Source organism: Mytilus edulis, chromosome 4 (assembly GCF_963676685.1).
Source record: "Mytilus edulis chromosome 4, xbMytEdul2.2, whole genome shotgun sequence".
Lineage (NCBI taxonomy): Eukaryota > Metazoa > Mollusca > Bivalvia > Mytilida > Mytilidae > Mytilus > Mytilus edulis.
The window spans coordinates 21,010,764-21,027,293 of NC_092347.1; the positions used below are offsets into that span (position 1 = coordinate 21,010,764).

The following is a 16,530-nucleotide window of genomic DNA, read 5'->3' on the forward strand; positions in this document are numbered from 1 at the left end:
AATTATCAGATTCATATGTTATACAGTTTAACGAACCAAAGGTTAACATTGTTTTGTTCACCTAATCAATATTTTATGATACTAATGACATTTCAAACAATGGAAAGAGTAATATTATTTTTCCCAATAGAACAAATCTATAGTGAGTATTTAAGTGATAGATGTGTACTCCTTCTGTAAGCTAGTATTTGTAGTAGTGCAGCTTTGCTCTAAGTCCATCAGTAGTATCAATACATGCTATCTCCTCTTTAGTCAAGCAATACTCAGTTTTGTCTAAAAAACAGGATCTTCAAAAATATCACCTTGCCAATTTCATAGGTCATATAAAGGTGTCATCTTTCTAATCTCTGAATTGAGAGATCTTTCTGAGGAAAAGGTTTTAGTCATATATCTGTCAAAGAAGTTATTTCATGGTGTTTTGTTTGACATTTTATCATACTTAATTTCATACTTTATGTACTTAAAATAGTTATGTTAAAAAAGTTAACAATCAATATTAAATTCATGAATAATTTCCTGAAACAAAGGAGATATTGGATGATTATTTCTTTTTAGTGGGAAATGAATGATATTACATGTAGTCTGGTCTCTATAGGTAGCTGTGCAATTTTTTTATGGAAGTTTGTTTAGGATGCCACTGATACATTAGAAGCAGGATAATACACTTGTAATTTGAAATTAAAAATTAAAAGATTGATTTAAGTGATATTCATGTATGAGTTCATTTTTAAACATCATGTTTCAACAAAGCCTACTGTTGAACATATCACCAAGAAATAATTCATCTTAGGAAGAAAACATGCATGGCTTAGCTTCTGTGTTTTTATTGCAAACCTGTTTTTTATTAATCAATGCTTTAATGTGTTATGTAAAAGATAAACCCATCTCCTCCGAAACAACTCTTACTGTTTGTCTTTTCTCTGAAACCTCTACATCATCTATTTAGCACATTCTTTAAAATCTACTGACTGTCCAGTATATCTGTTTGAAAACCAGTCTATAAGTGTTCACAATATACAGTGAAACCATATTGACTTTGTGTCTAGCATTGCTACTGTGAAATCCCTGTACTTGCATCTGTCTAGCACACATCCTCTGAAACCAAAATGGTAATGTGTCTAAATGTCTCCTTTGATACCAATTTAGCTGTGAATGTCTGTCACATATCTTTTGAAACCATGCTTATGTGATGTCTAGCATATCTTCTCTGTAAAGACTAGTTAAAAGTGTCTGTGTAGCATAAATCATCTGAAACCACTCTACTTAGATGTCTGCTTGAAACCATGTTGGCTGTGTGTCTGGAATATATCCTCTGAAACCACTCTTCTAATGGCTGTCTTAATTAAATTCTCTGATACCATGTGAATGTACTATTTCTATATTCTATTGACTCTTTCGTCTTCTTCACGTCTGAAAAAATATGCCTTTTTAGTGAGCTTTTCTCATCACTTGGCGTCCCTCGTCCGTTGTCGTTAACTTTTACAAAAATCTTCTCCTAAAACAATTGGGCCAAATTTAACCAAAGTTAGCCACAATCATCATTGGGGTATCTAGTTTAAAAAATGTGTCCAATGCCTTGGCCAACCAACCGAGATGGACACCATGGCTAAAAATAGAACATAGGGGTAAAATGTAGATTTTGGTAATATCTCTGAAACCATAGCATTTAGAGCAAATCTGACATGTAGTAAAATGGTTGAAAAGGTCAAGATCTATCTACCCTGAAATTTTCAGTTGAATCAGACAACCTGTTGTTGGGTTGCTGCCCCTGAATCGGTAATTGTAAGAAAATTTTGCCGTTTTTTGTTATTATCTTTATATATTATTATAGAAAGAGATAAACTGTATACAGCAATAATGTTCAGCAAAGTAAGATCTACAAATAAGTCACACTGACCAAAATGGTCAGTTTGCCCCCTAAGGAGTTATTGCCCTTTATAATAAATTTTTAACAATTTTTTGAAATTTTTGTAATCTTTTACAAAAATCTTCTCCTCTGAAACTACTGAGACGAAACTTGTCCACAATCATCACTAGTGTATCATGTTTAAAAAATGTGTCCGATACCTTGCCCCCAAACCAAGATGGCTGACATGGCTAAAAATAGTACATAGGGTAAAATGCAGTTTTTGGCTCATATCTCTGAAACAAATCTGACGAGATAAAACTGTGCATTAGGGGAAGATCTTTCTGCCCTGAAATTTTCAGACCAATCAGGCAACCTGTTGTTGGTTTGCTACCCCTGAATTGGTAATTTAAGAAATTTTTGCAGCTCTTGCTTAATATCTTGAATATTATTATAGATAGAGATTCACTGTAAACAGCAATAATGTACAGCAAAGTAAGACCTACAAATAAGTCAACATGACCAAAATGGTTATTTCACCCATTAAGGAGTTATTGCCTTTTATAGTCAATTTTGTAAATTTTTGTAAAATATTTCCCCCAGTAGCAACTGGTCCAAGTTCATTATAGATAGCGATAATTGTAAGCAGCAAAAATTTTCAATTAAGTAAGATCTACAAAACACATCATTGTCACCAAAACACAATTTTGTCTTGAATCCATCTGTGTTCTTTGTTTGATATGCACATAGACCAAGGTGAGCGACACAGGCTCTTGGGAGCCTGTAGTCTATTTTATGCAAATAAACTTGACATCAGATGGATTGCGATTTGTTAAACATATGCTTGCAATTATTGATCATAAAGCGGATGTAGAAGAAATCAATAAGTTAGAGTTGGTGAAATTGATTAAAAATATGAGAAGTCTATGCTTACAGCCTGGAATTTATGGTGGGATAAATGTATCATGGATAGCACTTAAAAAACAATTACCACTGTAGATGCTAGAGCTTATTAAATAAAGACAATTGTAAAGAATGTGTCCTGATCCTATTTGATCATTTATTCTGATTGTCTGCATTACACATTGCCATTGGTAACTTAATTCAATGGATCTAATCCTAATTTTACAAATAGATAGCATTGATTCTGTTTTGTTACTGAAATCATTAAAATATTGATTGGCTATTTAGGGTAAAAGTATACATATACCAGGGATAACCAATCCACAATTCTCACAAAAAATTTTGGACAGAAGTCGTCGTCTGCTAAAAACGGTAAATTTTGTTGTAATGTGGTAGAATGTTGTTGTCAGTGTGAGCTTAAAAATGTTGTACAATTTGTCATTTTATCAACTTAAAAATGTTGTACAAATTGTCAATTTATCACATTTGTTTCAATGTACTACATTAAGTTAGTTTTCTTTTCATTAGATTTTTGTTGTGTCTGAATACATTACTTTTTAGATATCATAGAATGGGAGACAACTCTCTAAGCAGTTTCCATATTTTGCCTCCAAAACATCAGAAATTTAAATTCAAACTAATTATAGTAATGCAGTTAGAGATTATAGTTGCATTTGTCATTTTTGAATTTAATGACTTGCCAATACAAATGCATATACATTTCTATGTAAATAAAATTTAGTTATTGATATATTATAAATAGTTCGTAAATATAAATTTCTATGGAGTTGAATTAGAAATGAATTAAGTACAATAGAATCATAAAGGAATTATAAAAAACACCACATTTTTTTTTAATTTACTTTCTGAATAATTTAAATGCAGACAAAAATAGTTTCTATAATATGACCAGACAGTTTCTCCCCATGATATTGACCTTTTTTTTTAATTTACTTTCTGAATAATTTAAATGCAGACAAAAATAGTTTCTATAATATGACCAGACAGTTTCTCTCCATGACCTTTTGTTGATATCTATATAGAAACTGTAGGAGGATAGGTGAAGGAGAGTATTCAAGGATTCTTCAGGTTAAACTAAACAACAATGATTATCTTGTTTACTTGTTCAATTAACACATCAAATCTATTGGAGGAATATTAGAATCTATTTAAGGACCATTATTTTCTATTTGAGGAAAATAAGATTCTATATGAGGAATATTAGAATCTATTTGAGGAAAATTAGGATCTATTTGAGGAAAATTAGGATCTATTTGAGGAAAATTAGGATCTATTTGAGGATAGGTCAAGGAATTTATTCACTTTTCTGCTTTTAAATAATCTAAGTAATTTTTGTCAAGTTTGTGTCAAACTATAGGTTAGACTTGTTTACCAAATTTTTTTTTACAATATGCCATGAGTTCAGTGTAATCAAATCACTGTCATGATTAAGAATTTAACTAAACATATATTTTAAAACATTTTATAAAACAAATACTTTTAAAATATTTATTTACAAAATGACTAAACAGAATTATATAATCCTTTCTTGAAGAGTTTGAATCAAACTAGAGTGAATTAATCTAAACGTGAACCTAGAGATTGAATGGAAAGTAATGTGTGTGCATGAACATGGTAGCAAAACTACAGCTGCAATTGATAACAAAAAGGGAGGAGCAAAATAAAAGGGCTTATAAAATTGAGAATGGAAATGGGGAATGTGTCAGAGAGACAACAACCCGACCAAATAAAAAACAACAGCAGAGTGTCACCAACAGGTCTTCAATGTAGCGAGAAATTCCCGCACCCGGAGGCGTCCCTCAGCTGGCCCCTAAACAAATATATACTAGTCCAGTGATAATGAACGCCATACTAATTTCCAAATTGTACACAAGAAACTAAAATTAAAATAATACAAGACTAACAAAGGCCAGAGGCTCCTGACTTGGGACAGGCGCAAAAATGCGGCGGGGTTAAACATGTTTGTGAGATCTCAACCCTCCCCCTATACCTCTAACCAATGTAGAAAAGTAAACGCATAACAATACGCACATTAAAATTCAGTTCAAGAGAAGTCCGAGTCTGATGTCAGAAGATGTAACCAAAGAAAATAAACAAAATGACAATAAGACATAAATAACAACAGACTACTAGCATTTAACTGACATGCCAGCTCCAGACTTCAATTAAACTGACTGAAAGATTATGATTTCATCATATGAACATCAGGCACAATCCTTCCCGTTAGGGGTTTAGTATCATACCATCATAACATATATGAGAAGAACATAACCCGTGTCATGCCAACAACTGTTTTTAGAATAAATGTGTTTAGTTCCGAAGCAAAGACCTTATCAGTGACTCAATATTAACGCCAAAATATGCAATCTTTAATGACTTGACAAAAGTATCGTAATTATATCCCTTCTTAATAAGTCTATTCAAAGGTTTTGCAAGTTTCTGAGGTGAATACTGACACCTTTGTGCTTTATAAAGAATATTTCCATAAAAAATTGGATGTGAAATACCTGAACGTATTAGAAGTCTGCATGTTGAGCTGTATTTACGAATGATGTCTTTATACCGATGATAAAATTTAGTAAATGTTTTGACTAGTTTGTGATATCGAAAACCCTGGTGTAATAATTTTTCAGTAATACATAAATTTCTCTCGTTAAAATCTAAAACATTGTTACATACACGAGCGAATCGTACAAGTTGAGATAAATAAACACCGTAAGATGGTGACAAGGGAACGTCACCATCTAAAAACGGATAATTAACGATAGGAAATGAAAAATCATCCCTTTTATCATAAATTTTAGTATTCAGCTTTCCCTTAGTGATATAGATATCAAGATCGAGAAAAGGGCAGTGGTCATTGTTAGTATAAGCTTTATTTAAAGTAAGTTCAACAGGATAAATTTCATTAATATACATACTGAAGTCGTCATTATTGGGAGCCAAAATATCATCCAAATATCTAAAAGTATTATTAAATTTGTTTATCAGATGTTGTTTCGATGGGTCTTTGCTTATTTTTGTCATAAATTGTAACTCATAACAATACAAAAACAGGTCAGCAATAAGTGGTGCACAGTTAGTCCCCATTGGAATTCCGATAATCTGACGATATACGGAATCCCCAAAGCGAACAAAAATGTTATCTAGTAAAAATTCAAGGGCATATATAGTATCAAAGCATGTCCAATTAACATAGTTTTTTTGTTTATTGCTACTAAAAAATGACCTAAAAGAGTTTGAACATATATATTCACATTCTGATTTTTTGAATGCCCATTTAATTAGGTGTGTGAATTTTTTCTTAATGAGAATGTGAGGCAATGTGGTATACAGGGTAGAAAAATCAAAACTTTGAACAGATTCAAAATCACCAATATAAGCATGCAATTTATCAAGTACTTCCAACGAGTTCTTGACACTCCAAAAGTAATTTATTCCACTATTTTCGAAGGCCTTATTTGAACAATTTATTATCAGGTTTTTAATTGTACCAAGTGTGCTGGTAAGAAGAATAGACAATTTAGTAGTTGAAGAATGGCTTGAAGACGAAATAAATCTATATTTGTAAGGGGTTTTATGTAGCTTCGGAAGCCAATACATAGTTGGGACTTTCATTGTATTTGGCTCTGCTTGTAAAGCGGTGGCTAAAAGTTTATGTTTGTTACAGATTTCGTTTTCTGAAAATGGAGTCAGTTGGAATGTTGGTGAATTGGTGATTTCCTTTTTCAGAACCTCAATGTAAAATTTACGTCAAACAATAATAACATCATTAGGGTTTAAATGCTAGATTTTGTAGGACATGGAACATGCAATGTATACATGGTATATGTGTGATCAAAGCATCACAAAAGTCCTATTTACACCTATTATTGTTATAAATGTTAAAACTTACAACAAAGCTTTTCTTGGCATAAGTTATTTGGTTAGTGGATAAATGCCAACTTATTCAACAAAATTTATCATTGAGTATTCTTATGTTATAAAAACTTTCTCAAAATGTTGAATTGTCCTAAGTTATAAGTTGTATAATCATTCACACAATTTTAAGTTGTCCTAAGATACAAGTTGTATGTTTAGATATCAAACCATTATCCTGAACCATTGGTTGTAAGTACCTTTATTAATTATCAATTTATTAACAAAACTAACTGGTAGTGTAACTAGGCTAACATTACACATTAACATCAAAATTTACACAATACCATAAAACATTACACAATAACACAAAATGCACAGTTACATAAAACATTACACAGTTACATAAAACATTACACAGTAACATAAAACATTACACAGTAACATAAAACACTATACAGTTACATAAAACATTACACAGTAACATAAAACATTACACAGTAACATAAAACATTACACAATAACAGAAAACATTACACAATAACATAAAATGCACAGTTACATAAAACATTACACAGTAACATAAAACATTACACAGTAACATAAAACATTACACAGTAACATAAAACATTACACAATAACAGAAAACATTACACAATAACACAAAATGCACAGTTACATAAAACATTACACAGTAACATAAAACATTACACAGTAACATAAAACATTACACAGTAACATAAAACATTACACAGTAACATAAAACATTACACAATAACATAAAACATTACACAATAACAGAAAACTTTACACAAAAACATAAAACATTACACAATAACATAAAACATTACACAAGAACATAAAACATTACACAATAACATAAAACATTACACAGTAACATAAAACACTATACAGTTACATTAAACATTACACAGTAACATAAAACATTACACAATACCATAAAACATTACACAATAACAGAAAACTTTACACAAAAACATAAAACATTACACAATAACATAAAACATTACACAAGAACATAAAACATTACACAATAACAGAAAACTTTACACAAAAACATAAAACATTACACAAAAACATAAAACATTACACAATAACATAAAACATTACACAAAAACAGAAAACATTACACAATAACAGAAAACTTTACACAAAAACATAAAACATTACAGAAAAACATAAAACATTACACAATAACATAAAACATTACACAAAAACATAAAACATTACACAATAACATAAAACATTACACAAAAACATAAAACATTACACAAAAACATAAAACATTACACAATACCATAAAACACTATACAGTTACATTAAACATTACACAATACCATAAAACACTATACAGTTACATTAAACATTACACAATACCATAAAACACTATACAGTTACATTAAACATTACACAATAACAGAAAACTTTACACAGTAACACAAAACATTACACAGTAACATAGAACACCACACAAAACATATAACATGAACATTACACAATAACATAAAACATTACACAATAGCCTAAAACATGAACATTACACAATAGCATAAAACATTACACAATAGCCTAAAACATGAACATTACACAATAGCATAAAACATTACACAATAGCCTAAAACATGAACATTACACAATAACATAAAACATTACACAATAGCATAAAACATTACAAAATAACATAAAACACTTCACAATAGCATAAAACATTACAAAATAACATAAAACATTTCACAATAACAGATAATGACTTGCAGGATTGATTGGGTAAAGTTGATTCTTACTCTTGACTCTTGGAACACTACACAAAAGTAAAATATTTGAATAATATAAAGTAATAATCATGTTTAAATATACTCCATGTCGTATAGAAAGTTTTAATAGAAAAACTGGGGAACCTCTGTGTGTTCTTATTAGAAACATCTTGTATAACTACAAAAATATGTATTAAAAATATTGTCACTGCAGATCACACGTTCCTGAAGTGATAAATGTGCAGAATATTTTTTACCTGTTTTCACCTTTAATCTTCTGTTTCGTAGTATATTTTTAAAAACAATTATTTTTAAACCATTGAAAGGTGTGTACTAACAAGGTTATAACACTTATGATTCTTCATTTACAAATGTAAATTTTTCTTAATTTGATTTGTTTTAATATCATTTTTGTCATGCACTGATTCATTATACTATAATTCATTTTAATTGTTGTTCCAAGAATGAAATGTGTAAAATTAAATTCAATCTGCAATCTATCACATTTGCTTTCAACTTTAAAAAAAATGATACAGTGATATCAGGATTACAAATACTCAATAATACATGTATCATGTATACAACAAATTTAATTCATTCTCTCAAACTAATTGGTTAATCTGAGGTAAATGTTTCATTGAACGTCAACTGTAGACTTGAAATATGAAAACATGTATGATGTACATATCTGAGAAATAGTCACTACTTCTGTACTTTCAAAAAAGCAAACCTATTCTATTTTATTATTTCTTTAATTGTTAAAATCATATTTTTTAGGATTAGTTAAGGAACTTGAACTTGTTCAGTATATTTCTATTGTCTTATTGTTTTACATCATAAGATTGTTATATGATTTTTTTTTTTTTTTTTATTGTGATGACATAACATGAAACCCCTTGTGGGGACAAATCATGAACTTTAGTCGTTCCATTGACTTCACATCTCCTTGAAGTCATGGGCACTACACCCCCTTGAAGCCATGTTTACAGTTTACATAAAAGTACAAAAGTCCAATACATCTTTCAGATCATCTGAAACATGCTTAATTCATGCTAGAGTTATTGTAGACAAAAAGAAAGTATTTAATGTTGAAAGTTATACTGCAGTTGGAGGTGGTTGCATACATTAGTATATACTAGGGTTAAGCAATCAAAAACATATCAATCAATTATTCAGTACCAGTATGTCAATATGGTATAAAATAGAGAAAAAATATACAAAACAAAATATCCTGAAGGTCAATAAACAGTTAGTCACGTTTTGTAAATAGCCTTATATGGGCATTAACTCTGCATGTGGAAGTTATTTTGATATTGTTCATTACAGAAAATCACAGTTTTATCCTCAAACATCCATGAAAATTCACTGCATGGGATCAAAACACTTTTTAAATTATTTACAATCAGACCTTAACATTTCTGCAGATTTACACTTGAGAGACAAACTTTCTTTTATTCACAGCATCACCCCAAAACAGTCTGAAATATCAATAATATCAGTCCCAAACATCCCCATAAATTCAAACCATCAATCACCTCTCAAAAACCCTCAAAGAAAAGTTCTCTGATAAGCAAGAGATTTGCCTGTTATTGAGATGACATGTCAATTTATATTTTATTATAAGGTATACTTCTGAATATCATATGCCTGAAAAATTTACCGCTAGATAATTATTTGCTAACAATCAAACATTCATTTATCCTACCTCACATTATAAAGTTGCTCAGGGTATACTGTGTTTGACCTGTCATTAAGTGTAATTTGGTTTGTCATCTATTTGGGGATGTCAGGAGAATGCCACTGTTATTTTTCATTGTGTCCTCTCCAAATTTGGAATATCCAGAATTAGTTACATTTTTTTACATCCCTTTAAAAAAAATAATAAATGAAGGACTGTTTTTTAGGTGGAAGCTTTTTATAAATTCATGAAAAATGGTTTCATATTATACTTTTGAATAGTAATTATTTTTTTTAGTAATAGCATTCTTGAAACATATAGTTTAATATCTAATATTAGTTAGTTGTTGTTTTTATATGTTGATGCTTGAATTATTAATTGAAAGTAATATTTTCACAAGATAGCAGTATTCCATAGTTAGGTTAGATTAAAAATCAATCTTTAAATTCATTAATTATGTTTAACTCTAACAATCCAGTATGAATATAGTGCTTACTAACAATCACTTTATGACAGGGACCAATATAGTGCACTGTTATTATTTGAGTACTACTGCGGATAATATTGTGAAAAAAATTACAGAAAATAAGTTTCAACACATTTTTGAGAAATAGTTATTTTTATTAATTATTTTTTTTACACACTTTTTCTCAGGTAATTGTATGTCAATAATAGTAAAACCAGGTTTAACAACTTTTCAATTAGGTTTTTGTCTGGTATTAAGTATATAGTTATATCATATCTCAGATTAATTTCTATATATTACACTGGTTATTTTTTTGGCTTCAGAATTGAAGTGAAAAACAAAAATGTGATTTGCTGACATTAGTTAATTTCAAGTAAATTTCTTTAAATCACTATAGTAATCACAATTACATTTGTACCTCCACTGAAAGCTAAGTACATGAAGTACTATGATAAGATATGAATAAAAATCTCCTGATACAGACCTGACTTTAAATACAACATTATAATTTGTACAGGAACTAATAACATATTATATCTACTTGACAGATTCTGAGAAGACCTGTAGCTGGTGTTCGAAGGATAGGATCTCATCCAAATCTACCTCACTGTACGTTTATATTATAGTGTGATGTTGAAAATTGGTTGCTTACTAAGGCTGTTTGGTGTCATTAAGAGTTGAATATGACAAACCTCAGAAAAGTAAAATATGTGCTCCTCAATTTTATCAGACAAACAAAAATATACATACATTGCTGTATGCATGGTATAGGAGTATGTTTTTCTTGATGTGAAAATATATAGGTTTCACATTGCAGAAATTACAATGAACACACATAATATTTGGTATGACACAGTCACTGCAACTGAGACACTGAGACAAATATCCAGCAGGACGAAAGAACAAAATTGTGAATATTTTTTAAATACCCTTTTCAAATTTTCATAAGAACACAGTGTCATCAAGTTCTATAGTAAAAATTTCACATGTTATGATACAAACTCACCAAAAAAATAATAGCAAAATATTTAAACTGTTAGTTTACTCATTAAAATACTTTTTATATATTCTTTACCAGATAACCTGCAGCACTGGTTATACTACCAAACTGGCAGTAGTCAAGAACTACCTCTTGTACTCTTGGCTAATATCAATATCTTGATGGTATCCATATATTTGTTTTCACAGATCTAACAGGCAGTACAGATGGGAGTGTTAGATTGTATGAATGGGGTCATATTCAACCATTAGCCATGCTTAGACAGCCAGGAACTTTCCCTAAAGTCACTAAAGTTATGTTTAGCAGTCAAGGAAACAAGGTAGGAATATTGTTGGCAAAGATAAAGGAAATCAATTTTATAACAAATTATAGATTAATGTTGAATGGTTAAATTGATAAGGTAAAAAAGACCATATTTTATCCCATTTTGAAAGAAGTTAAGTATATGTTCAGTTTATCAAAGTATAGACAAGCTTTCATAAAAAAAAAAAGATATTTTTGTGCAGATGTTTCTTGATGACACTGTAAAGTCATGAAGTAGACAAACAGTTCAGTAGTTAATGGTCAATACCTCTAACTCTGAGGATAAAACATTGAAGGGAGACAAACAGTTCAGTAGTTAATGGTCAATACCTCTAACTCTGGGGATAAAGCATTGAAGGGAGATGCAATCATGCCATGTATAAAGCAAATCATTTATTGGATGAAACATTGGCCATCTTTTCACATCAATTTATCAAATGTCAAACATCTTTTCACCTCGATCTATCAAACATTGACCATTTTTTGCACATAGATTTATCAAGCATTGGCCATCCTAATATTGATATATCATTAGTGTATGTTCCATTTTCTTTCAGTGTTGTGTAAGTGACAGTGAAGGAGATGTATGCCTCTGGCAGGTTGGACTTGGAAGTAACTTTAACAAGCCTATTATGGTAAGATTCATCACAAGAGCATATCATGAAAAAAAGTAAAATCACAAAAATACTGAACTCTATGGAAAATTTAAAACTGAAAGTCCCAAACCAAAAGCTCATACACATCAAATGAATGGATAACAACTGTCATATTCCTGGCTTGGTACAGGCATTTTCTTATGTAGACAATAGACATTTTGTTGTTAAATAACCAGAAGATATAGAAATTATTAATTATAAATGTTTGTAGCTAAATTGACCAAGGAATACCTTTAACAAGCACAATTCAGTACAGCTTAAATTTAAGTAGTACCTATTGTAATATTTACCAGGATGTGATTTAAACAGACTTGTAACATTTCAAGAAGATTTTTTTTTTTTTATTGACAAGTATATTACATATATAATACTTTGGATGTAATGGGTATGCTAATCAAAAATTGATTTAACTTTTTCATAAGCTTGGTTTAATGCGAAAGCTTGAACATGCTGAAGTTAAAAAATCAAGTATACAATGGAATACATCAGTTACCTATTTAAGATTGATAATCTCATGTGTTATAGGCAAACATAAATAACTATTGTTGAAATGTAATTTCAGAGCTTGAAGTGTCACAACAAAACAACAAGTGATGTGGCTTTTGTTGGATCTTCCAGTTTGATAGCCACTGGTGGCCACTCATCTGAGAGTAGGAATGTGTGTCTATGGGATACCCTGTTACCACCCAGAAGTTCTTGTGTCCATGGTATATAGTAAAATATTTATAATGTGTTAAATTTAATGATGATTGCATTCATCTATTTCAAGAGATAACTAAAAGTTGCCCCAACTTTTTAACTCTTAACGCAAGAGGTTAACTGATATGGCTTATGAACACAGAAGATAAGTCTATTCTCACTGCTGCATGTCGATTTATTTCGAAAAATTGTTAATTATATGACTTTCTTGTCTGCTTCAGACACGAGGAGGACTGTGTAAATATCACAGCTCCTTGAGTACCGCCTCTTGGTCTCTGTTGCAGTAGGGAAACCTACACTAGTATTCTCAATACCTATTACTGCAGTATATTTTATTTGCTGTGAATATACATGAACTTTTCAAATTTGTGTTTGCTTTTCTGCATCAGATACGAGGAGGATTGTTAGAGCTTTTAAGTTCACAATCCTAGAGCATCGTCCCTTGGTGTCTGTTGCAGCTAAACAATCATTTATTTTTATACATTTCCAGCAAAATATTATAAAATCAAGTGAGAAAAAAAAAAAATTATAAATAAAAAAAAGTTTGCCACTTCTCTGGAGTAGCAACTCTTAAATACTTTTTTCATTTAACAAATGATACCTGTATGACTTTATTTCAATAGTTTATTTTATAATGTTATGTAAAATACTGTATGTTGTATCAATTAATTATATATATATGTTATGTGTATATGCCCCCTTGCCTGGGGACCTAATTTGGAAAAAAATTTATCTTATCTTATCTTATCTTATATATATATATTCGGAAGAATCCAGAGTGAACTTTCTTTATTATTATGTCATTTAGTTAATAATTGACCCCTCATGAAAGTCCATAAAAGGGATAAAACTCATTTCGCCTGCAATAAATGTTGCTTTTGTCATTAGGTGTTTCTTAACTGAAAGCATCTTTTCAATATAATTTTTTATGCAGTTAATCTGCATTATGCGAGCACCCTAGATTTGTGGTCTGCTGAAATACTTGCCATTGTTATTATCTAGCTGGCTACTATGTTATATATAACTAATTGAACACTTTTTTAATACTTTTTATTCTAGAATATAAAAAATATTACCATAAAAACGTTAAATGGTCGTCGATTTTCCCAAAAGTTTTGAAGTTGCACATAGGAAGTAGTGCTCATTAGGAATTCTTATGTAGTTTATTATCGCCTGTGCTTTTGGCTAAGATGTCAAAAAACAATTGTACGAAATATTTAATCGCCGAAAATCTTTTAAGACAAGTAGTTAAGATTTCCCAAATGGCAAAAGTCGCAGGAATATTATTTGTCGTCAATACGTAGTACAACTACGTCAGTAATAAGTTCAACTGTTCATGCTGTTGGCCGCAATTTCAAATTAGGAGACGAAATTCGTATCTTTTCAGTTTGGAGGCAGGGGTTCAAAATAGCGGTGGTCCGAGGTCCGCGACCTTCCACTTTCAAATTGGTTACTAGCCACGCCCGACGGGCCTTCCACTCTGAGACAACTATATCACAGTTATAGTAGTCTCAGTTCCACTTCGGCACTTGGAAGAAAATAAAAAAATAGCTTTGCAAACCTTTTCGCCAAAGTCTCCAAATCAACGATCTCAAAACTTATTTTAATCATTATTATTCATGACAGCGATGTCAATTTTGTTCAATCGCTAGCTATATACAGAAAATCGCCGACAAAAAATGTGTTAATACAAGTAAAATTGTATCTGACTGACAAAAACAACATTGGAACACAATGACAATGGCTGCCGTGAAAAAGACAATTACAATTTCGGATCCGATTCCGGAAGCGGATAAGGGTAATTCCAGGTTTTGGGCAAATCCAGGCAGGTGACAAAATACATCCATGCATGGTAAATGAATATAAACACTAGAATTGAAAACCAAAAGATATATGTAAAAGAAAGAAAATGCAGAAAATATTTTAAACAGAAACTCAAAATTACTTCTGACAAATTTTAATGTCAAAATCCAATACAATGTGACAGCTGGGAACAGTATATCTAACAATATATATGTTCCTGATCACAGTTTAAATTTTCTTTATCAGTGATAAATGTTGATAATGCATGTAAGATGCTTTTTAAGTGTAAACATATTACTGCAATTTTGAAGGATCAGTTAAAGTAGCTGGAAGATTCTTACTTTATTTTCACAAATAACTACCTGAATGTAGGCAAATCATATGATATATAGGTGTTGTCCTTTGGGCCACTCTACCCCCTCCTGTTTGATAACTTTGAAACGGATGACCTCTCAACCATATACATTCATGTATGGGACTATATATATAACTAATCAAATGAAATATAAGGGGAGTCCATGGGGTGACCCACCCCCTCCTGTTTGGGAACTTACGAAACGGTCGAGATCCCCACCCCTAAACAATATATATTCATGTATGGGTCAATATAACTAATTAAATGAAATATAGGGGGAGTCCCCCTACCCCCTCCTGTTTTAGAACTTGGAAACCGATGAGATCTCCACCCCTAAACCATATATATTCATGTATGGGACTATATATATAACTAATCAAATGAAATATAAAGGGAGTCCATGGGGTGACCCACCCCCTCCTGTTTGGGAACTTAAGAAATGGTCGAGATCCCCACCCCTGAACAATATATGTTCATGTATGGGTCAATATAACTATTTAAATGAAATATAGGGGGAGTCCCCCTACCCCCTCCTGTTTGAGAACTTGGAAAATGATGAGATCCCCACCCCTAAACCATATATATTCATGTATGGGACAATATAACAAATCAAATGAAATATAGGGGAAGTCCCTGGGGTCATCCTATCTTCCTGTTTGAGAACTTGAAAACCCTCGAGGTCCCCACCCCTAAACCATATATATTCATGTATGGAACAATATAACAAATCAAATGAAATATAGGGGAAGTCCCTGGGGTCACCCTACCCCTTCCTGTTTGAGAACTTGAAAACCCTCGAGATCCCCACCCCTAAACCATATATATTCATGTATGGGACAATATAACAAATCATTTACATTTACTATGGGCAGGTCAGTCAGACCTCACCTTTGATCCTTGTAGTAGTGAACATTTGTCTGATTTGTGTCGCATAACTATTGTACTATAGAACACATACTCAGTTTTCTTTACAGGGAAACCAGTCCATTCATACTATTACATGTTCATACTAAGTCAACACGTACTACTAACAGTCAACTAAAACCAACGTTAACTACCAACTAGAACAACTACAATCATTGCAAACTTGTACCACTGCAGACTCACCATAAAAAATATACATTTATATATTCATTGCTATTGAAACCTTGATAACATATAAATTAT

General features: G+C 31.0%; 1 protein-coding gene across 2 annotated transcripts in view; it reads left to right on the forward strand.

The window, feature by feature from the left end:
* LOC139519192 (dmX-like protein 2) overlaps positions 1–16,530 on the forward strand; it is a 101,063-nt gene that overhangs the window by 63,160 nt on the left and 21,373 nt on the right. For both annotated transcript variants that reach the window (XM_071311063.1, XM_071311064.1), the window contains 5 exons: positions 3,038–3,121; positions 11,096–11,156; positions 11,736–11,866; positions 12,408–12,485; positions 13,069–13,213. In XM_071311063.1, the coding sequence (XP_071167164.1) occupies positions 3,038–3,121; positions 11,096–11,156; positions 11,736–11,866; positions 12,408–12,485; positions 13,069–13,213 (499 nt within the window). The remainder of the gene's footprint in view (positions 1–3,037; positions 3,122–11,095; positions 11,157–11,735; positions 11,867–12,407; positions 12,486–13,068; positions 13,214–16,530) is intronic.